At 43.9% G+C, this 22623-nt stretch overlaps 1 protein-coding gene across 3 annotated transcripts in view; it reads right to left on the bottom strand.

The window, feature by feature from the left end:
* The window catches only part of NOL4 (nucleolar protein 4), a 216999-nt gene extending 194638 nt beyond the window's left edge, over positions 1-22361 (bottom strand). The window contains exon 1 of one of the 3 annotated variants that reach the window (XM_059707375.1): positions 20254-22361. In XM_059707375.1, the coding sequence (XP_059563358.1) occupies positions 20254-20511 (258 nt within the window). In that variant the 5' untranslated portion in view covers positions 20512-22361. The remainder of the gene's footprint in view (positions 1-20253) is intronic. The other 2 variants (XM_059707378.1, XM_059707376.1) reach the window with 2 other exon arrangements.
* Positions 22362-22623: the final 262 nt, after the last annotated feature.

Here is a 22623-nt window from a genome sequence, read left to right as displayed (position 1 = left end):
TCTCACTCTGCCTCAAAAGACCTAAAATGTCATGTGTCTAGAACATATACATATATTTTTATTTTACACTCTATGCCTAATGTGATGTGACAACTAACAGTCCTTTGATCAGAAAAATATTTTCCCTTTACTTCAGATTAGTTACTAGGCTTTAAGTAGTTTCACAATCCTATATAATAACAGGCTAATATGCAAATCGACCGAATGGCAGAATGATAGGTCACTATGATGTGCACTGGCCACCAGGGGGAGCTGTCCCCTGGTAGTCAGTGTGCTCCCACAGGGGGAGTGCCGCTCAGCCAGAAGTCCTGAGCCGTGCTCATGGCTGGTGAGCACAGTGGAGGTTGGCGCTAAGGATGCCTGACTGCCGACTTAGGCCAGCTCCCCTGAACCTCCCGGACTGCGAGAGGGTGCAGGCCACGCCGAGGGCACCCCCGCCCCCAAGTGCATGAATTTTGTGCACCGGGCCTCTAGTGTTATCAGAAACAACCAAGCTTGTTTGGAAAGATATCTTCAGTTTTAGAAAACATCACATAACTTTTGGGCCTTGCCTTACAATAATGATTTATTTTATTACAGAAACTGTTGTTTTACTCTTGCTCAAAAGACAGTTTTGATTGCTTTACAAATACATCAGAGTGTTTTCTTTTTTGGAAATTAAAGCAAAAAATTTCATGTCAAGTGCTGTTTGATAGCTTTACTATTGCCAATGTCAAGGAAAAGAGGATGCATACATGCACAGTCAAAAACCAAATTTTCACATATTTATCATTATATTTTCTATGTAACATTACTTTTTGGGTATCTGGGTGGAAATACTACGCATGAAAGTCCATTTATCCTGACACATGTACACCCGTATTCTCTATTTTGTTCACTTCGTTGTGTTACATTATTTTTTTATTTAACACATCTAATTTCCCTGGTCCTCTATGGTGAATTCAGGATGTCATGCAATATGTCAATGTGTAAATTTCACAAATATAAACCATATATAAAATTACATTAGTCAACCTGATGTGTTCCCTCCTTGTCAACCAAAACCAAGTGACCGGTATTGCCCTCAGAGTCCTTCAGCAACAGGGATAGAATAGCCATGCACCACTATTGAAGATGGAAGTGAGAATGTCTAAGAACAGAATCCTTTGACCATCACACACCTAGCATAGCTGAGAACTGATAATTCCCAACAAAAGTTCACTGGACTTAAATGTGCATATTTCTCTTGTCCTTTTCTTAACATCCTTTTGAGTCCACCAAGTTTGCAGCTTGTATAAGCACGACTTGCAAACCAGTTTGCACTTCTCTGAATTGTTCACTCTTTATTGCTAATTCCTTGCTAGAAATCTCTCACTTATGCGTTAAAAATATTCAAGTTTCCTATTTCCAAAACAAACACCTCACATGTTCTACATACATCAGACACAAATCTGCCTCAAGTCTCCCCTGCTGCCTGTAGCCCCATTGCACTAATAATCCAGGCTCAACCTCTGAGTCTATTTCTTCTTCCTCCCTCACCCAGTCAATACTAAAGCCCTATTATCCTTTTAAAAACATGCTTAGTTGCAATCCTATATAATAAAAGTGTAATATGCTAAGTGTCCGACCGTTCATGCGCCCGTTTGTTCAACCATTCCACCAGTTGCTATGATGCACACTGACCACCAGGGGGCAGACGCTCCAACCGGTAGGTAAGCTTGCTGCTGGGGTCTGGCCTATTGGGACTGGGTGAGTCCTCCTGTGGTCCCTCCCCCCAGCTGGCCAACCTCCCGTGGTCCCTCCAGGGCCGGATTGTGAGAGGGCAGAGGCCAGGCCGAGGGAACCCACTGGTGCCACAGGCCTCTAGTCTAAACATAACTATAAAGAAAATAAACATGTTTTAAAAGGATAATAGGGCTTATTGTAAGAGCAGATATGATAGACAGTTGCATAATAAAACAGTATGTACTTCAACCCCAAATTCCTTGTTCTGCTACTTTTGCACAGTGTTTATAAGTTGTCTAAGGCACAATGCCAATGATGCCAAACCCAAATTCATGCCAAGTCTATCTTTTCATTTTCCACTGCCACTACCCTAGCTCAGGTCTGCCCTACCAAAATCACAGTGTCCTCCATGTTTCATCTGTCCACTTTGTCCAAGATCCATTCTGTTCACTTTATCATACTGATCTTAACATCATGTTTTCTTCGCCATTCTCCAACATGAAAACCAATGGACAACTGAATAAAGTCTAAACTCCTTATTTGAACATTCAAGGATCTTCTATTGTTAATAAAGCATAAAATGACCAAAAAGGGGGCTAGGAATTAGGTAAACAAATTTATCCATTACTAATCGTGTTATCTGACCTTAAGCCTTCTTGTTTATCCATAGCAGTGATTTTTTTAAAAATATTTTTATTGATTTCTGAGAGGGAGATATATATATATATATATATATATATATATATATATATATATATATATATATAAAATTAAAGAGCTAAGACTTGACATACAGATATTTTACTGACTCCAACCTAATTAATTCAAATTAATAGAAGTTTACAGTGAAAAGGGGATTTTCAAGTGACTTACAGGTTTGTGTAAAATCTTACAAATAATATTGAAAATGACACTTTATCAGAAATTATTGGAAGAGTTTTTATTAAATACTAAAACATGACTGCATCCTTTTTCTCAATTGCAAATTTTATGAATTTTATTTCTGACCTGCATATGCCCTTTCTAATTACTCTTTCTCAAAGCTGAACTTAATAAAAAGAATAATCTAAGGATGAGTCACAAATACAAAATTAATATTTATCAACATAAAAATCCAAGCAGCCAAGTAAAAACAGAAGTTGCAAGTCTTGATGATTCTATTAATGCAAAATAATGAAAAGGCCAAACTGAGTTTGTGTAAATTTTATGACTATTGATAGATAGTATCCTTTTAAAGTCATACCACCATGTTTTCCATTAAGTCTCAGTGTCTGTAAAACACGTTAGTTTTCCCAAGACATATGCAATGTAGCCGTGCACCTGTGTGTGCCAAAATAAGCTTTTATGCTGGCATTGCGTTGAGGCCAATTATGCCAATTTTATAAGTGGCTGAATGCATTTTATTCTCCATTAACATTGGCCAAGGTATCTGAAACCTTAATAAGTGTCTCCCTGTCTGGAATTCCTTGCTAGGATTACTTCAGTAAGGTGAAATGGCATGCCATTGACATCGGTGCAAAAGTGGACTAATATTTTCTTTAAAGCTCTGTCAATATATTATGAATTTATTTTTCTAATCTCCAATCTAATCCCTACCCAACTTTCCCACTTAAAAAAAACTAGATAACCATGGAAGACCACACAAGAAATAGATGTATTCACGGAGACCCACAACAGGTAATAAAATCTCATTTTCTGGCCAAAAAAAAAAACCCCCAGAAAATCATTATGCACATGTGCATGCACCTTTGTTTTCTTCTTATGTTTGGGAAGACTGCATTTATTATTAAATAACGGATTCCCTTCAGAAATGCCCTTTCTGAAAACTGTTTCCTTTATACAGTGGGGCCTTGACTTACGAGTGTCCCGACTAACAAGTTTTTTGAGAGAGCGGCTGTCTCTTCGCCGATTTTTTGCATTGAGTTGATAGAGTAATTTGAGTTAACGAGCTGCTTAACAAGCTCGGTCTCGGAACGAATTAAACTCGTAAGTCAAGGCCCCACTGTATTCCTCTAGGACACAGATAAATTATTTCTACTATTGTATCTGGTTCTTGAAATCTTAAAGTTAGGAGGCGATGGCTGCTTAAATGGGTGCACCAACAAGTACCAAGGACAGTCAACTAGATTACAAGGACTCCATCATCTTGTTTTAATCAAAGTAAGGAAATTGCTCCTCAGAGCCATTTGGGACTGGAAACTACACACATTCACATCTTAAACCATTAGAATCAGATTCACAGAGTCGGAATCACAAACTGGTTTTAGAAGACACTCTAATTCAATAAATAATAAACTAAATGGCTTGTCCTAGAGGAGAAGTTGCCATCACTGAACTACTGTCAATACAACATGAATTTTGAGTAGATGTTCACGGCAGGCATTTGAGGGTCTTCAAGCAAATATTTCTCGGGAGATTTAAGTCACCCTTTCACTGCAAAACAGGAATTTGCAGTGAATTTCCATACAGTGGAAAGATTTCTTGGCATTTACAGAATCAAGCAGGAAAAGACTGTTCCCCTGCAATAGTTCATTTCACATTGACTTTTGCCTTAGAGCAGCCACACTGAAAGGTTCAGGAAATAACATTCAACAAATGACTATTTCCTCTATATTGAATGACTGTAATTTAATCATATGTGGTACAAAAACACAATTTTATAACTCCTTAGATATTTCGTTTTTATTTAATTCATTATTTCTGTGAAGTTGGATGTCATTCTTATCTTTGTTCCTATATAGGTAAGGTATTTTATTCTCTGGTTTCTTTCAGGATTTTTTTTTCTTTATCTTGGGTTTTCTGTCATTTGAAAATGACACCCCTGCGTGTATTTTTTTTTTATTGCTTAAAGTATTACAAAGGGTATTACATGTGTGTCCTTTTTTCCCCCGCCCTTGACAGTCCCCTAGTCTCCCCTACCCCCCAGTGTCTTATGTCCATTGGTTATGCTTATATGCATGCACACAAGTCCTTGAGGCATTTATCCTGCATGGTGTTCTTGGAACAGACTAAGGGCTTGGAAACCAGGCCCAGGACCGCTGGAGGTCTCTCACCATCGGGAGCCGGTCAGGCTCGCCCAGAGGAGAGGCAGTGAAATGCCTCCAGGGCCATACACAGTACATGCCTCCTTGCAAAGAAGCCCAGACAAGCAGCAGCAAGTGCTTCTCATGTCATACAAACACGCTTGATTCCTGTCTTAGGTGAGACAACGGGGATTGCTGAGGCTGGGGCTGGGACTCCGAACAGGAAAATTCCTGGCAGTGCTGCAAATAAGAGTCCAGGCCTCAGCCCCGAGAAACCCCAGTCCAGGCAGCAAGTGGGATCCCCAGTACTCACCCAAGGAGTCCCCTGCTTACATCCCCTTCCTGGTCGCCAGAATATGTAACCAGACAATCAATGGGTCCATGCTGCCTGTCACTACTTGAGCCAATTAAGCAGAGACAGGATTGAATCACATATGAGCGTTTATTTCAATATTGCCGGCAGCATGGGAGAACAGCAGGTCGTCCACAGAAATCTGCTCTGCACCCACCGTAAGCTGGAAGCCATACAACACACATCTTAATATCAAATTTTCATTTAATACATCTATAATAATAAAAGCATAATACACTAATTACACCGGACATCCTTCCGGACAAAGCAGGGGCTGCGAGGGAAGCCAGTGCCGGCAACCAGGGGAAGGAAGGTGTACTCTTGCACGAATTTTGTGCATCAGGCCTCTAGTATTATATATAATTCTTTGCTTAACTTTTTTTGTCTATACTTTTAAGATAGGACAAAGGTCTTTAAATGCGCGTCTACTGATTGACATTCCACTTGGAGCCCTCTTTAAGTATGCATTGCTCTGATTTCCAGTTTCAGTTACTTTAAAGTAAAACGAGAAGCAACCCAGGCAGTGTAGAAACCTGTTTTCTTTCTTTTTCCCTATTTTCCCAGTTGTTTTTAGTGATTCACATTTGAGCCTTTATAAAGCATTGTATTAAGTTCCTGCAATCACTTCACCAGTTTATGAAATATTTAAATCACATACTTAGAAATGAAAATAGCAAAAAGAGGCTTGGGAAGAACATAACCAATGCTATGCATACAACTCAACTTATGAGCACAAATTGCAAGTAACTACAGGGTAGACTACTATGCAGGAGTGTGTCCACACCCTGGGAATCAGTATGTTGTAGAGAGAAGAGAGATTTCTGGTTCATTTACTAGTGATGCTCTATTAAGAGAGCTTTTATAATAATTTCATAAAAGATACCATCCAATCTTAAAGCATAGTAGCCACTCTGTCACTTTAAAGTGACTTTAAATATCACTGAATTGCTTAACTTTGATTATTTTAAACTTAATTCTAGAGGGATATATTATCTTCCTTATTTGGAAGTTCTAAGAAACACATCACTCTTAATGCTCTATGTATTGGCAACAAACGCAGTAATGCAAATTAGCTAAAGGGTACTTAATTCATAACACCTATTGTACTAAGTAGAAAGCCATTTATGATTAATTGGACATATGAATTGTTTATTTGAGGATAGAGCTGGTTTAAGGAAAAGTTTTTTCTCATTATAGAAGATAAGCATGCCCCCTTGCTATCTTATTAATTATGAATTTGCAGATAAATCCTCCTTTAATAGTTCAAGGTAGTGGCATTCTACCCCCATTCAAATTCATGCTAATTCTAAATTAAAATATTCCAAGTAAGTGAGGCCAATCACATCAGCAAATGAATTGTTTTGTAATGGTAGCTCTCAAAGAGAAAAAAACGAACTATAACAAATAGAGCACAACTCCTTTCTTGACCTCAGGTAAACACCAATGAGCATGCAAGCAGGGACCAGCAGGAGAACAATAGCCCATAGCTGCAATACAAACAAACCTTTGATACTAGATTTGAAAATCTCATCTAATTAGGTCAATTGGTTATAGCACAGTACTAATATGACCCAGCTAGACACTAGATCAGCCGTGGGCAAACTACGGCCCGCGGGCTGGATCCGGCCCGTTTGAAATGAATAAAATTATTGAAATAAAAGACCGTACCCTTTTATGTAATGATGTTTACTTTGAATTTATATTAGTTCACACAAACACTCCATCCATGCTTTTGTTCCGGCTCTCTGGTCCAGGTTAAGAACCCATTGTGGCCCTCGAGTCAAAAAGTTTGCCCACCCCTGCTCTAGATCCTAACATGTGCCACTCAGTTGTGACCCATGTCCTTAGATTAAAGCCTAAACCCTCCACCATCTGGCAACTGCAGTTAGGTCCACTGAAAACCCAGGGAAAGGCTGCCTCTGGCTCACTTCAGGCCTCTGCTATTCTACCACACCCAGCCCCCAGGTCCAGCAACAACAACAAAACTTCAAAAAACCCAACCAATCTCACCTCAATGACTACTCTCTCTATGCCCAATGATGAGACACAGATAGTCATGTGATATTTTCTGAAAATGCATTATAACTTTAGAAGAGAGAAAAATCATTACTGCTACTGAGAATACCAGCTCTGCCTCTATGACAGGTTATTTCTTCTCATTATTACCCAAGTTAAGCTTCCAACTCCTGGGCTTATTTCTGACTCTTCTTCTCCACCTTCTGGTTTTCTTACAGTCCCAAACACTTGAAAAATCAATAGCTATGAGAAGAACTACCACAAATGAATACCTGATTAAAATTAGGAAGAGTGGAACAGAAGAGCCTATTGCATAAACCTCACAGAGAAAAAAAGGGAAGAAAATCAAAACAGTTTTCCTTCTCTATCATTTCCAGTTCCCTCTAACATCTTAACAACTGGAAAAGACCAACCTATAATGGTTATTTTCTATATTCTACTCCCCAGAGATGATGTATTCTTTAAAATGTGTAATATTATATTAAAACTAGAGGCCCGGTGCACGAATTCATGCACAGGTGGGGTCCCTCTGGGTGGCCTGCAGGGATCAGGCCAAAACCCACAGTCCAACGCTGCCTGCAGCTCCCACCCGGTGCTCCCACTCATCCTGGCTTCACTGTGCCTGCCACGGGCTCGCACCCAATCAGTCCCGATCAGGAGAAGCTCCCGCTGCCACAGCAGCGCTCGCCAGCCATGAGGCCAGCATCTGGCGCCCTCCCAAGGGGAGTGGACTGTGGGATCGGGCTGAAACCGGCTCTCCAACATCCCCCGAGGGGTCCCGGATTGCGAGAGGGTGCAGACGAGGCTGAGGGACCCCACTGGTGCACAATCGGGCATGGGAGGGGTAGCGGGAGGGCTCCAGGGCATGTCTGGCCTATCTCACTCAGTCCCAATCAGCCAGACCCCAGCAGCAAGCTAACCTACTGGTCGGAGCATCTGCCCCCTGGTGGTCAGTGCACGTCATAGTGACTGGTCAACCAGTTGACTGTCTGCCCCCTGGTGGTCAGTGCACGTCATAGCGAGCGGTTGAGCAGCCTTAGCATATCATTAGCATATTACACTTTGATTGGTTGTTTGGTTGTTCTGCCATTCGGTCTATATGCATATTACCCTTTTATTACATAGGAAAAATATTTAAAAATAAAATTATAGAATGGTTATTTCTATAGATCTGAACAAATGTTATGTTTTGTTATAGTTTCTTCTATGTATTGTTTTCAAAAATTCTTAAGCCTGGCCCGTGTTGCTTAGTGGTTGAGCATCAGCCTATGAACCAGGAGGTCACAGTTTGATTCCCAGACAGGGCGCATGGCCAGGTTACTGGCTCAATCAGGCAGCCAACCAATGATTCTCTCTCATCATTGATGTTTCTATCTCTGTTTCTCCCTTCTTCTCTGAAATCAATAAAAATATTTTTTTAAAAAAACTTTTAAATGTGCATTAATATAATTATGTGAATAATAATCTCTTGATATGGGCCCTCATCTGTCTCCATCCTCTCATGAAAAAGCTAACACAGTTGGCCATATTGTGTTCTATTTAGGAGATAGATGAAATATAATAAAATAAAAAAGTTTAAAATTAAAACATTAGAAGAAAAATAAAAATGATTTATATATTACATATATATAATATATATGCAATCATTAAATATTTCAAATCATTTGTTAAAAATTATATATTTTACTAAATTATTGATGACCATATCATCAAAAACTATAAAATGGCAACGCATTAGGATAAAAGAAATTTAAATTGTTCCCAGCTCTATCTTAAACCAAAAATAATCTTAAGTCAAATAAGTTTCTTAAAGAGTTGACTTGTTTTAACTGCACAAATGCTTTTGGGAAAATTAATGCCAAATGCTTATGCATTCGTTTTCTTTTGCTACATAACTGATCGTGACAAATTGGGTGGCTTGAAACATCACAAACTTATTATCTCATAATTCCTGTGGGTTGGAATTCCAGCACATTTCAAATGGGCCCTCTGCTCAGGTTCTCATGAAGTTGAAATCAAGATGTCAGCCAATTGCGTTTTTATTTGGAAGCTCAACTAGGAAAAGACCCACTTCCAAGCTCCCTTGTGTTGCTGGCAGAATTAAGCCCCTTGTGTTTGTAGGACTTGGGTCCCCACTGTTTTGCTAGCGGTGGCAAAGCATGCTCTCAGCAATGCCAGCTCTAACCACACGGCCCCCTCCATCTCAACAACAGAGAATCTTCTTGGCATTGAATCCATCTCAGGCTTGGAAACCCTCACTTATTCTGCCTGGAGCCAGGAAGAAAGCTCTCTTTCACAGGGCTAGGGTGACTAAGTCAGACTCACCTGAAAGATCCCCTTTCTTAAAGCTAATGGTTCCTACCAGACAGCATGACAGAAAGACAGGAGTCATAGCTCATCATATTCACAGGTTCCACCTACACCCAAGGGGGAGGGGGTTATCCAAGCATGAGAGTCATTTGGGAGTATTGTGGAATCCTGCTTACCACAAAGTATAAAACCATGGGGAAGGCCCTTAATGGCAGAGACAGACACGTGGATATAAAAGCAAAGTAACAACAAGAAACAACTTGGGATGAGATTTAGAATATTGCCTTAAAGAATAAACTCAATGTGTTAAGAAATTTTTGAATTGATATTCACTTTGCTTTGAAGGTCTGTGCTTGAATAAGTCTTCTATATAGAAATCTCTACTTGGGTTTTTAGAAAGATTTCTTTTGGAAGTCTTTGCAGTTGTTGGTGTAGTAACAACTAAGAGGTCAACAATTATTTATCCTGATCCATATATGTTCTTTTTAAGTGCCTTTAAATCTATTCTTTCTTAAGTTTCATAGAATCTTATTTTTAATATTTTCTTTGAATTAATGAAGACATATCTTTACAGCTGATTCAATTACACAGCAACATCAAGCTGCTGGATTATATTGATTTACTGCTTGATAATTTGATTTTAATACCTGTATAACATTTATTTATAACTACTAGAGGCCTGGTGCACGAAATTCGTGCACAGGGGGTAGGGGTGTCCCTCAGCCCAGCCTGCACGCTCTCCAACCTGGGACCCCTCGAGGGATGTCTGACTGCCCGTTTAGGCCCAATCCCACCCCAATCCCGGTGGGATCGGGCCAAAACAGGCAGTCGGATATACCTCTCACAATCCAGGAATGCTGGCTCCCAACCGCTTGCCTGCCTGCCTGCCTTATTGCCCCTAACCATTTCGCTGCCAGCCTGATCAATGCCTAACTGCCCTCTACTGCCGACCTGGTCGCCCCTAACTGCCCTCCCCTGCTGGCCATCTGGTGATGGCCATCTTGTGTGTTGGAGTGATGGTCAATTTGCATATTAATCTTTTATTAGATAGGATAGTTCAAACACCATAGTGAGTCAATGGAACTATTTAACTTTTACTCTTTAATCATCTGATTTATATTTTGCAACATAAAGCACTGAGAGACATCTATTCTCTATGTACAAGAAGACCGAAATCATGACATACCTGCTTTAACACTCTTAGTAGCTGCCACTCCCTACAGAATGAAGTCCAAACTTTGTAACATGGCAGAAAAGAGTTCCCATCATTTTTTCCCAGCCTCATTTTCCAACCTCATTTCCCACTGTACCCTACACATCAGCTCTTAACTGGGCACCTTTCCCTGAATACGCCTTTGATGAAATCTCTTTCCTCGTACCAACACCAACTGCATATAATTCTCTTATGGATGTCACAGATTGGTATGGCTTAGATCTTATTTCAATATTGTGCAGGAGAAGTACAGAGACACCCCTTGTAATAGAGGAGATAATATTTAGCTGAAGTGTAAGGTCTTAACCACAATGTTCTACTGTGAAGCAATATTTTACTATGGATTAGAAGAACTGTCTCCAAATTCGTATATGTATACCCCAAAGAGTACATGAGATGACCTATTGAATAAGTCAGTGTTCGCGAACCTTTTGAGCTCAGCGTGTCAGCATTTTGAAAAACCCTAACTTAACTCTGGTGCCGTGTCACATATAGAAATTTTTTGGTATTTGCAACCACAGTAAAACAAAGACTTATACTTTTGATATTTATTTTATATATTTAAACGCCATTTAACAAAGAAAAATCAACCCAAAAAATGAGTTCGCGTGTCACCTCTGACACGTGTGTCATAGGTTCGCCATCACTGGAATAAGTAAATACAAAAATGTATATTTATATGTATTTTAATATCAGCCCTAAATATTTATTCATTTATTTTAACTTTATTTTTATTGTTGATGTCCCAGGTTCCCCCTTTTACCCGCCTCCACCCATCCCTCACCCCCACTTCCCTCTACCATCACCACACTGTTGTCTGTGTCTATGAGTTATGCATGTATGTTCTTTGGCTAATCGCTTTGCCTTCTTTCATCAGTTCCATCCCCTCCCCCACTCTGATAGCTGTCAGTCTGGTCCAAGTATCCATGCCTCTGTTTCTATTTTTTCATCAGTTTTTTTGTTCATTAGTTTCCATGTATAAGTGAGATCATATGGTATGTGTCTTTCTCTGATTGGCTTATATCACTTAGCATAAATATCTCCAGGTCCATCTATGCTGTTGCAAAGGGTAAGAGTTTACCCAGTTAAGTTGTACTTTATGTAAAAAAGGCAAATGAAAAATATTTTCAATTGCAGACAGATCTCAAAGAATAAAACACATTAACCGTTCCTGAGATTTTTTTAAAAAATCAGTAATGACAGCCTATCATGTAATGAATCAAATCAAAGATTCAGAAGTAAGGAAACCCAGGCCAAAGAATGGATTAGCATTGAAATTAAAACAAAGGAAAAATAATTGTGAGAACTAAATTATATACTATAACATAAATACAAAAATACTTGACAGTAAAAACAATTATAATATATAATATGATATAATAAATACAAAAAATACAATAAAATATAAAATAATTATACTATAATAAATGTAATACAATATTAATAGGAAGGAACAAGGAGGTAGAAAGTGAAATAGGCTTGTTCCTCATCTACCATAAGAGAAAGTCAATGATATCTATAACATTGAAATGTATAGGTAAAAATAATTCCATCTCTTAATATTTTTCTTAATCTTTTCTATTAAGTTCAGAAATAAATACCCCTGGGAAAAAGTATTTATCTACTAGCAATTTTTTGAATTTCATGTCTTTCTTTTTCTTTTGTTATATTTTGGTAATCTTTTTATTCTTCTTACTTAAATTAGCATCTAATTATCATCCAGGTTTGGAAAATTATTTCTGCCTGTCCATATTAATCTTTATATCAATCATTATATCTAATACTTTGGTATAAATCTTTAGAGAGACATCTATAATAATATTCAGTTAGTTAATGGTGGTTAGATCTAGGTAGGCGATTTAATATGACTTTTCAACTTTATTTCCTTTGCACTTAGATTTTTTATATAATGGGAATATACCAGATTTACAAAGTCATTTTTATTTTCTAAAAATGAAGTAGGCAGGAAAAATAGCTGAATAGTACATACAGATATATAAGCCCGCAAGAAAAAAATAGCTGGCCCTAACCAGTTTGGCTCAGTGGATAGAGAGTCGGCCTACAGACTGAAGGGTCCCAGGTTCGATTCTGGTCAAGGGCATGTACCTTAGTTGCGGGCACATTCCCAGTGGGAGGTGTGCAGGAGACAGCTGATCGATGTTTCTCTCTCATCGATGTGTCTATCCCTCTCTCTTCCTCTCTGTAAAAAATCAGTAAAATATGTTTTTTAAAAAAATGCTTCCTTCCTTCCCCTCCTTCCTTCTAAAAAAAACAAAAACAAACAAACAAACAAAAACAAAACAAAGAAAAGAAAAATAGCTGAATAATATAGTATTTTAACTCTTGGTTACCGTGTTTTTTTGAGTTTATAACATATACCCAATTTTCATTATATCACTGTGTTCTTGATTTCTTAATAATATTTAAAAGAGTATCTATATTTTAGCATTTATTATGTGCTAGGCATATGCTATGTACTTATGAATTATAATTATTTATTCTTATTCAAAGCCAGTTAGGCAAATATTATTACTGACGTTCACAGAGAAACTGCATCTTTAAGAAACTTCCCCTAACTCCTAGCTCCAGTAAATATCAAATCGAGGATCTTAATCTTGTTCTAAAATCTATACCCTGCCATCTTTGTGTCCAAAGTATATTTTATCTTGTTATCCCAGTATTATGAAAATGCATGTATCCTAAAACGTATTAGATTCACATTCATCTCTCCTGATTAGATATAAAGAGTCTTAGCAAATACAACAGCTATTGGGGAAAAGCCTTTATGCTCTCCACACAGGACTGAAGTTCACAGAACTTCTGCTGCCACATCCTTGTACTTGCTTCTTTATCTTTCCTCTATCCTACGCAGAAAGTCTGGAGCAGGCGTCCTCAAACTTTTTAAACAGGGGGCCAGTTCACTGTCCCTCAGACCGTTGGAGGGCTGGACTACAGTTTAAAAAAAAAACTATGAACAAATTCCTATGCACACTGCACATATCTTATTTTGAAGTAAAAAAACAAAACGGGAAGAAATACAATATTTGTATTTGCATGTGGCCCGCGGGCCGTAGTTTGAGGACCCCTGGCTCTGGAGTATAAAATCCTTAAAAGTTGAATCTTAGCTGGTTCAAGAGGTTTAGAAATAATATATACGAGTGCTGAATCTTGCCCCTCATCCCAATGTGGTTACTAATAAGACAAGGAACCAATGGAAAAGTCAATAATTGGTATCAGCCCTGGCCAGTATTACTCAGTGGATAGAGCATCAGCCTGTGGACTGAAGAGTCCCGGGTTCGATTCTGGTCCGGGACCATGCCCAGGTTGGGGGCTCAATCCCCAGTAGGGGCCATGCAGGAGGCAGCCAATGATTCTCTCTCATCATTGATGTTTCTCTCTTTCCCTCTCCTTTTCTCTCTCAAATCAATAAAAACATATTTTAAAAAAAGAATTCATATCATAGAAAATTAGTGTGAGGTAGTCTTCATATACTAGAGGCCTGGTGCATGAATTTGTGCATAGGTGGGATCCCTCAGCCTGGCTGGTGATCAGGGCCAATTGGGGGTCCAGCTGACTAGGGGGAGGGACCACAGAGGGTTGGCTGGCTGCGCCCCGCCCCCATTCAGGGCCGATGGGTGGGCCAACCAGCTGCGGGGGAGAGACCCAGGAGGTTGGCCAGCTGGCTCAGGGGGAGAGACCACGGGAGGTTGGCCGGCCATGGGAGGTTGGCTGTGGGAGTGCACTGACCACCAGGAGGCAGCTCCTGCATTGAGCGTCTGCCTCCTGGTGGTCAGTGCGGATCATAGCAACTGGTCAACCAGTTTGTTCAGTCATTCAGTTTGTTAGGCTTTTATATATATACTATGGGCCCGGTGCAGGAAATTCGTGCACTGGGTGTGTGTGGGGGCGAGTGTCCCTCAGCCCAGCCTGCCCCCTCTCACATACTGGGAGCCCTCAGGCGTTGACCCCCATCACCCTCCAATTGCAGGATCGGCCCCTTGCCCAGGCCTGACGCCTCTGGCTGAGGCGTCCGGCCCGGGCAGCGGGGACCCGCAGCTGCAGCGGCCCCACGATCGTGGGCTTCGCTTTAGGTCCAGGCAAGGGACCCCTAGCTCCTGGGACTGCCAGCTTCGACTGTGCCCAGTTCCCATCGCTGGCTCCACCCCTACTTCCTGCTATCACTGGCCAGGGCGGAAAAGGCACCTGATTCTCCGATCATGGCTGGGGAGCAGGGCAAAGGCGGCCCCAGGGCCGCCTTTGCCCTGCCCCCCAGCTCTTAGCTCCCCCCTGGATTTCCGATCACTGTCAGTGGCAGGGGGCTTCTTCCTGCTTTCCCTTTCGCCTCCCTGCATTGTGCCTACATACTCAAATTAACTGCCATCTTGTTGGCAGTTAACTGCCAATCTTAGTTGGCAGTTAATTTGCATATAGCCCTGATTAGCCAATGAAAAGGGTAGCTCGTACGCCAATTACCATTTTTCTCTTTTATTAGTGTTGATATGGCTTGATGCACGAGATTCGTGCACTCTGTGTGTGTATGTGGGGGGGGGGGGTTCCCTCAGCCTGGCCTGCACCCTCTTGCAGTCCAGAAGCCCTCAGGGGATGTCCGACTGACGGCTTAGGCCCACTCCCCAGGGGGACAGGGCCTAAGCCATCAGTTGGACATCCTTAGTGCTGCCATGGAGGCGGGAGAGGCTCCTGCCACCCCCTGTGCTTGTCAGCAGTGAGCCCAGCTTCTGGCTGAGTGGTGCACCCCTGTGGGAGTGCACTGACCACCAGGGGGCAGCTCCTGCATTGAACGTCTGCACCCTGGTGATCAGTGCACATCATAGCGACCAGTTGTTCTGCCATTTGGTCGATTTGCATATTAGCCTTTTATTATACAGGATAGATTAATAGGATCTGATTTCCTCCTTATATTCAGGTAAGTTATATCTGCAGCCTTTTGACCCCTAATTCTCATGCCAGACTGGTCTCTAGTAAAGGTACCCACTATTCTCTGAGAGTCTTAAATAGGCACTGTGCTAGGGACTTTCCATTCACAATTTTTTCCTCAGTGCAACTCATAAGGGGCCACTAAAGTCAACTAATAGCCTACATTGCTGAGAAACATACTTGGTATCTTTAGACTCCAAAGACCTAGTCTATATAGGGAGTGTCTCAAAACACTTCAAATGAAGAGAAAAATGCATCATTTATCAATAGCAATGCCCACTGTGAACATATCAGGGGATAAGCAAAATTTCCCTTATGTCTCAGTGACTACAATTACGATTTGTCTCTGTCATAGATATAACGTCTCCCAATATATAGCTGGTGCTGCTCCTCAGCTATGTTTTCTGAAAGTTCTGTAGCATCCAGATCCAGACCTAATATATGTGATATCTGCCTCAGGCATGATGTTAGGCCAGGTGGAATGTATACAGACTCTGTATGAGGCATTATTTCCTTCAATCTGAGGTAGCCTCAAGAATTTATAACCAAAACCAGAGAAAACCACACAAACAAAAAGCCAGTAACTGTGCATGAACCAGTCCATGAATATTTATTGTAATCACTGTACGGCGACAATTAGTAGCATGCACAGCAAGAACAATGTGAATCTGAGGCTACATGATTGCAGAACTGAATACATCAGCATTTTTAAATGGCATACTACAGATAATGCATTTTCCTTTCTGGATAAAAAAGTCATTTCATGTTCCCCACTGGAATAAATAGAAGGTAAAAATACATAAAAGGCAAAAATTAGATGTAAGTGTCTGTCCCTACACATACAGGTCACGAAAGCATCACTCACGTTATTTGATTTTACAGTTTGGATATTCATCAGCCTCTATTTAAGATGGAAAAACAAATAAAAATGTGAGTTCACCAAATTTCCTACTGTCTATACCAGGGGTGGGCAAACTTTTTGACTCGAGGGCCACAATGGGTTCTTAAACTGGACCGGAGGGCCGGAACAAAAGCATGGATGGAGTGTTTGTGTGAACTAATATAAATTCAAAGTAAACATCATGACGTAAAAGGGTACGGTCTTTTTTTTTTCTTTTTTTTTTAGTTTTATTCATTTCAAACGGGCCGGATCCAGCCCGCGGGCCGTAGTTTGCCCACGGCTGGTCTATACAGTGTGGTGGGCTTTTTACAAATACACAATAATGCATGAGTCTCATGACTAATGGAAAGCCTTAATGAATTTTCCAAATTTACTTTTCATAATATCAAGTGGTATAATGTGTTTTGGTAGTTCAAATTGTATGGGTGCTGTTTCAACTAATTGCTGCCAGAAAAAAAAATGTCAACCAAGATGAAAAGCTGCTAAAAACAAACTAAACTAGAACTCTCAAATTTGTAAACTCGAGTAACGATAGTAATGCTAATTTAAAATGATCACTGATTAAACATTTTTTGTAACCAGTGTCAGAAACTTGCTATACCTTTTACAGAACTATTATGAGTTATTCATCATGCCATTCTTCTAAATTTTTGACACCTTTATAGTGAAAGATCATGTAAAAATAAAAGGGGCAGTATGGAAAAAACCTAGATGCCATGCTCCACAAGCTGCATGTGTGTGTGCGTGTGTGTGTGTGTGTATACACGTGTGCGCTGCGTGCACATGCAAACAGGGCCCACCTAGGCCTAAAATGGCTGAGTTGCAGGACGCTGTTGCTTGGTGACCGATCAGTATCTCCTCAGCCACAAAGTAATCTAAACAGTGAGAGAGATGTCCTCTCAGCTTTAGGCACGGCCAGGACAAATACTGAAGGGCATTTTCATCTTTTCCAGTATTCTACATATCTTTTATTTTAAGCCAGTTAGCACTTCCTTGATTTTATCATCGGCTAATTTTAGGCTTTAGGAGAAAGCATATTCTCAAAGCTACATCTATATTCTTTGGGGAAAATAAGAGGTAGAACCTAGCTTCTTTCAGTTTGGAAGCTATTGTTTCAATTAACTGTGTATGGTGTGTCTACTCTCTCCTCGTACAACCAACCTCCCAGTTGCTAGCAGTCTCCCTTTCTTTCATTAAACACAGTAGTTAATTAGCCACAGCCTGTCCTCTCCCCTTCTCTTGTTCCCTTTTCTCAGTAGTAATGATGTCTAATTATCAACAGCAACCTCAGGTGCAGATCTCTCTCGCTGACAGCAAGCCAGCTTCAAGTAGCTAGAATGGTTCCCAGTTTGGTTGAATATACCATTCAAATACAGCCTTTTATTCAACCCATATATGCCTTTGAAGGAAAAGAAAATATCATTTCTGATTCTCTGGTGATTGTACTCCGGCTATTAAAAAAAAAGTCAAGGTATTTCTAAGGAAGAAATAATGTGAGATGTGGGGAAACACTGGCTAAAAAGGGATCATTTTTTTAACTTGTTGAAATGACGATTGGCTGTCTCTCAGAGAAGGAGGAGCCTATAATTCTATGTCTAGAGCAGCATAAAAATTTCATAAAGAGCAATAGAAGAGTTCATGAATTAAATGCCTCTTCAACATTTCAAAATAGGTTTGAATGAAGAGCAGGGCTTTTAAATGCTCCATGGAAATTGTTAACTAAGAATATCAATTGATGGGTTACATTTTCTCCCATAAATATGTGGAATCTTTACTGAAACGAAAAAAAAAGTGTTTATTTGTAACCTGGGAGTTGTTACGCTATAGTAGGTGTATTAGCAGTAATTCTGTAACAACTCTGCATTAATTTTCGAATGAAAATGTGTGTATCCGAGTATAAGAATGCTGGCTTGAGTTACTGGCATCCATGTTTATCTTAGTGCCTGGGTAACCATTACAGAATTTATATTACTTAGGATTTTTAATTAATGTTTTATATATAGCAGATATAACCAAATCTATGCAAGTATAAACTTACTGGACCAGGTGACGCTATCTAGGCAACATGAAAAGAATGAAAAACAAACTTCCCAGCTAGCAATGTTTTAAAAAACATATACAATATTATTAAATAACATTTAGGTAAATAGACCTTAAACAATTATTCTATTCATTTAATTACCTCAATATTGCCCAAAGGAAAATACAGTGCGATGTTCTGAATTCCCATTTTGTCTAACAATAATTTATTTTTTAAAATCAGGTTCTTAATGCTACTCCTCATGCAAATGAATCAAAACACTTCATTGGCTACAGCAGACTTCTGGGCTCGTCCAGATGTAAATAAACTTCTGTTTTAATCCATGGCCATCTCATCATTAATTAGGAAAACAAGGCAGTAATCTCAGCATCTTCTTTAGCACCACCACATGGTAAAGAAAGCTGCATTTATAAATTTACCTCCTAGAACTTCCAGCAATAACATTAAAACAACATCACAGCAGAACTTTTATGTTTCACTTCACCTTTATTTCCACTTCTCATATAAATTCCAAAACAAATATACCTCCTTCAAACAACTACACCTAACCTCGGGAAACCAAAAATTGTTTTCCAAACCTGAAAGATTCCTCCCAGGAAGCCTTTGAGAAACCTTTCCTATGCATGTTTCCAATTTAATGTGCCCCCTTGGAGATAGAAGGATGGCTTTCAGGACCCCTCCTTTCCAGAGCCCTCCAGGAATACCTCACGGAAGCCGTTGCCGGCGGGGAGGGAGGAGAAGGAGCCAACGCCAAGCAACCCCACAGCCAGGCAAACATGCAGAGGACGCCGGACGCCCTCCCCCACCCGCCTCCAGGCCAGTACCCACCGTGGCGCGATGGAGAGAGAGGTCTCGGGGATCTCATCTGAAATCCCACTCGTTCCCATCTTCTCTCCAAGGAAATCGCTGCAGCCGCCGCCGCTGCCCGCCGCCTGGCGAGGCGGACACACTGGGCTCCCAGCGCCAGCCCCTCGCAGCGCCCGGGCTCAGCGCGGTGCGGCCATGAGGCTAGTGCCATCCCAGACCGAGAAACCAACACCAGCCCCATTGGATGGCGCCCAGACCCATCTCTCTTTGTGGTTCACCGAGCAGCTACGCCTTTATTCCTGGAAGCGGGACCGGAGGAAGGAGATGGGGGCGGGGAGGAGTCATCCCAGACCCTCCTCTACAACCTCAACAGTCCGGGCAGCATCCCCGGAGCCACGGGGCGATCGGACAGCCGCGCGCCTCCCAGGCGGCTGTGTGACAATAAAGCCTGACAGTGTCGGGGAGGGGACCCCGCATTCGCGACTAGCGCCACACTCGGTCTTTGTACCAATAAGGAGACACGGTCGCCTATCGATCAGAATCGTCGGTTCTGAGAGCGCGCAGCTGGGGTGCCGGCGCGGCCTTCACGCGCCGCGGCGAAGGCGGACACGCGCCGGGCGCCCGCCAGGACCTGGGACAATGGCCCCGCACGAGGGCGCGGGACGCCGCCCGACCCCGGGCGGGAGGTTCCGGCAGCGCGTCCCGCGGCAGCGACGCCCGCGAGGGGCGGCGGGCTCCGGGCGGCGCTGCCGCTTTAAAATAAAGGACCACAAAGCCTCCGCGATGGGGGGACGAGAGTGGGGGCGACTTGGGGAGGGGGTGGGAGAGGGAGGGGGCACCCGAGCCAACGGTGGCTCCCGGCTCCCCCTCTTTCCCCCCCCCCGCCCCCCCCCCCCCCTACCCGCAGCGCTGCCGCCGCAGACAAATAACAGAGGAAGGCGAGGCACTCACCGTGGTCTTGACCGGCACGTAGAGCACTGGCTTGGCGCCGCCAGCGCGCGCCTCCTCGGGCTGGCCCAGCTGGAAGCCCTTGGACTTCACCCAGAATTTAAATTTCGCGTTGTCCGTGGAGCTGGACTCGGAGCCGTGGAGGAGCTGCACGATCCGCTCGTATTTCTTACGGGTCACCGTCTTGGTCTTGCCCGAGTCCCCGTAAGTCCGGAGGCACCAGTCCTGGAACTGGCGGTACATGTCGCGCTCGCTCTCCATGCTCCCCGCGCGCTTCGCACCTGTTCACCCCGGGCTCATGAAGGCGGCCCCCGCCACGATGCAGGGGCCCGCGGTCCGGGCCGCCGCCGGAGCCCGTCGCGGGTGGGGGGAGGGCTGGGGAAGGGAGGAGGGTCCGGTCGGGCACCCGCAGTCAATGCCCGGTGCGGCCAAGTCTCCGGTCCGTTCGCAGTCGCCGCGATGCGCGGGCGCCGCCTCCTCCTCCGCGATGGATCTAAAATTGTGTGACCAGGACCATCCCACCCGCGCGGAGCCAGAGGAGCTGGGTTTTGAATAATTAAAATCTCATTCCTTGGTTGATGACAAATCCCGATGTTTACTTCAGGTGGGTCCTCCTCGCCTCGCCCCGGGCTGTGTCCTGGGCGGGCAGGTGAGCGCGGCGCCGCCTCCCGCGTGCGCCCCTGACGCTTCCCGGCCGTGGGCCCCGCGGACCGGAGCGAGGGCTGCGCCTCCCCGGAGAACGGCCGCCCGGCCTAGCGCCTCGGAGCTCGGAGACCCCGGCCCCGGCTTCCCTTTCTCCAGGGTCCTGTCCGCCTCGGCCTCGGCCTCCCCTGCGTGGGGCGTTGAGAGACTAGACTAGAGGGAGAGAAAGTTCTTACCTGTCATGTTGTTCAGCCTATCAAATCCTGCTACACAGGACATTTCTAAAAGGTATTTTTGAAACGGCTTAAAAGACCTTTTCTTCAGAGGCATTTAGGCTAAATGCCTGCCCCCCAGGTAGGTTCCAGGAGTTAGGTCCCAGGATGAGCCAAAGCGTTCACGGAGCTGGGGCCCTACTCCCACAGGAGGCAGGGAGAGGGGCGCCCCTAGCAGGTCTCGCTATGGGGGCTGCGGGAGGACGCAGGCAGGCCGCTGGGTGGAGGCAGGGCCCCCCGAGGGCGCCGGGTCCTCAGACAGGACGCCTCTGGCTCCTGCCGAGCTGGGCACGGGCATCCATCGAAGGACGTTTCTGACACAGATGCTTAACACCCGTGGCACGAGATGGAAAGATATCGAGAAACCATTTTCCCCTGCTTGGCTACAGTTTGCAGCTCACACGGGAGGTGTCGGGCGTCTGTTTTCCCTCTGCCACGTCATGGACACCCCTGCACCGCTCCGAGTGGCCACAGAGGAGTTCCCGGGGACGGTTTTCTCCGGCAAAGGCAGTCGGCGGCGCCTCCATCCAGGATCCCCACCGTCTGCTACGGGAAGAGGGCAGTTCCCATCCTCCGCGCCCGGCGATCGCGGCCGCTCCTCTTTCTTCCACTCTCGGCGGAGGCCCGCGCTCGTCCCGGGAGGCGGCTCCGCCAAGCGGGCGGCCTGGCCGGTGCCCACCTTCGCCCCCGGTCGTCTGGTCCAAAACGAAAGCCCCGAATGGGGACGCTGTGCTTGTACCCACTGCACCGCAGCCGGTCCGGCCCTCGCAAAAACGGTCAGCAGCTCCTGCTCGGCCACCCTGAGTGCGTGCGTGTGGGAGCGGGGCGCGGGGAGAGGGGTGCGGGGCGCGCGCGTCCCCGGGAAGGTCTGGCGGCGCGGGCGCCGGGACTGACAGCCCGGGCAGAGCGCGAGCAGCTCCACACTCACCCTCTCGCCTCTCTCCTCACCCCACCCCTCTCACTCCCCTCTCCTCCCACCCCACCTCCCCGGCCCTCTCCCAGCTCGCTGATTGGTCAACGGGACAAAAGTTTCTGTGGAGACGGCTGGGCGCTGACGTCACGGGCAGAATTGTCCCATTTAGGGATCCCGGGGGCAGTGCGCATGCTGCCGGCGGCAGGTTCGCGGCGGCGGGGGCAGCAGCGGGCCGGGCCACAGCCAGGTGGCGGAGAGGAGCACTCAGCATCCAGGTGGGGGGACGACTCCGGCAGGGTTTCCATGGAGATTCCTCTGGGTCTAGCCTAAAAACGGCGGATCAGCTGACACCATTAGCTCAGGACCTAATTACTGCTTATTGGAGCAACAAATGAGGGAGAGGGCCAGCTGCAAAGGAAGAGTTTTTATCCACCGCCACCCCTCCCTCCTCACCCCCCCTTCCCCGCCCCTCTGGGGTCCCGGGTGAATTCTCATTAACTCACAAGACTCCTGCAACAACAATTCCTCTTCTCTGGAGGCCACCCT

Source organism: Myotis daubentonii, chromosome 8, assembly GCF_963259705.1.
Source record: "Myotis daubentonii chromosome 8, mMyoDau2.1, whole genome shotgun sequence".
Taxonomy (NCBI): domain Eukaryota; kingdom Metazoa; phylum Chordata; class Mammalia; order Chiroptera; family Vespertilionidae; genus Myotis; species Myotis daubentonii.
Note: the sequence above shows the minus strand (reverse complement) of the source record. Positions and strands in the feature narration are given on the sequence as shown.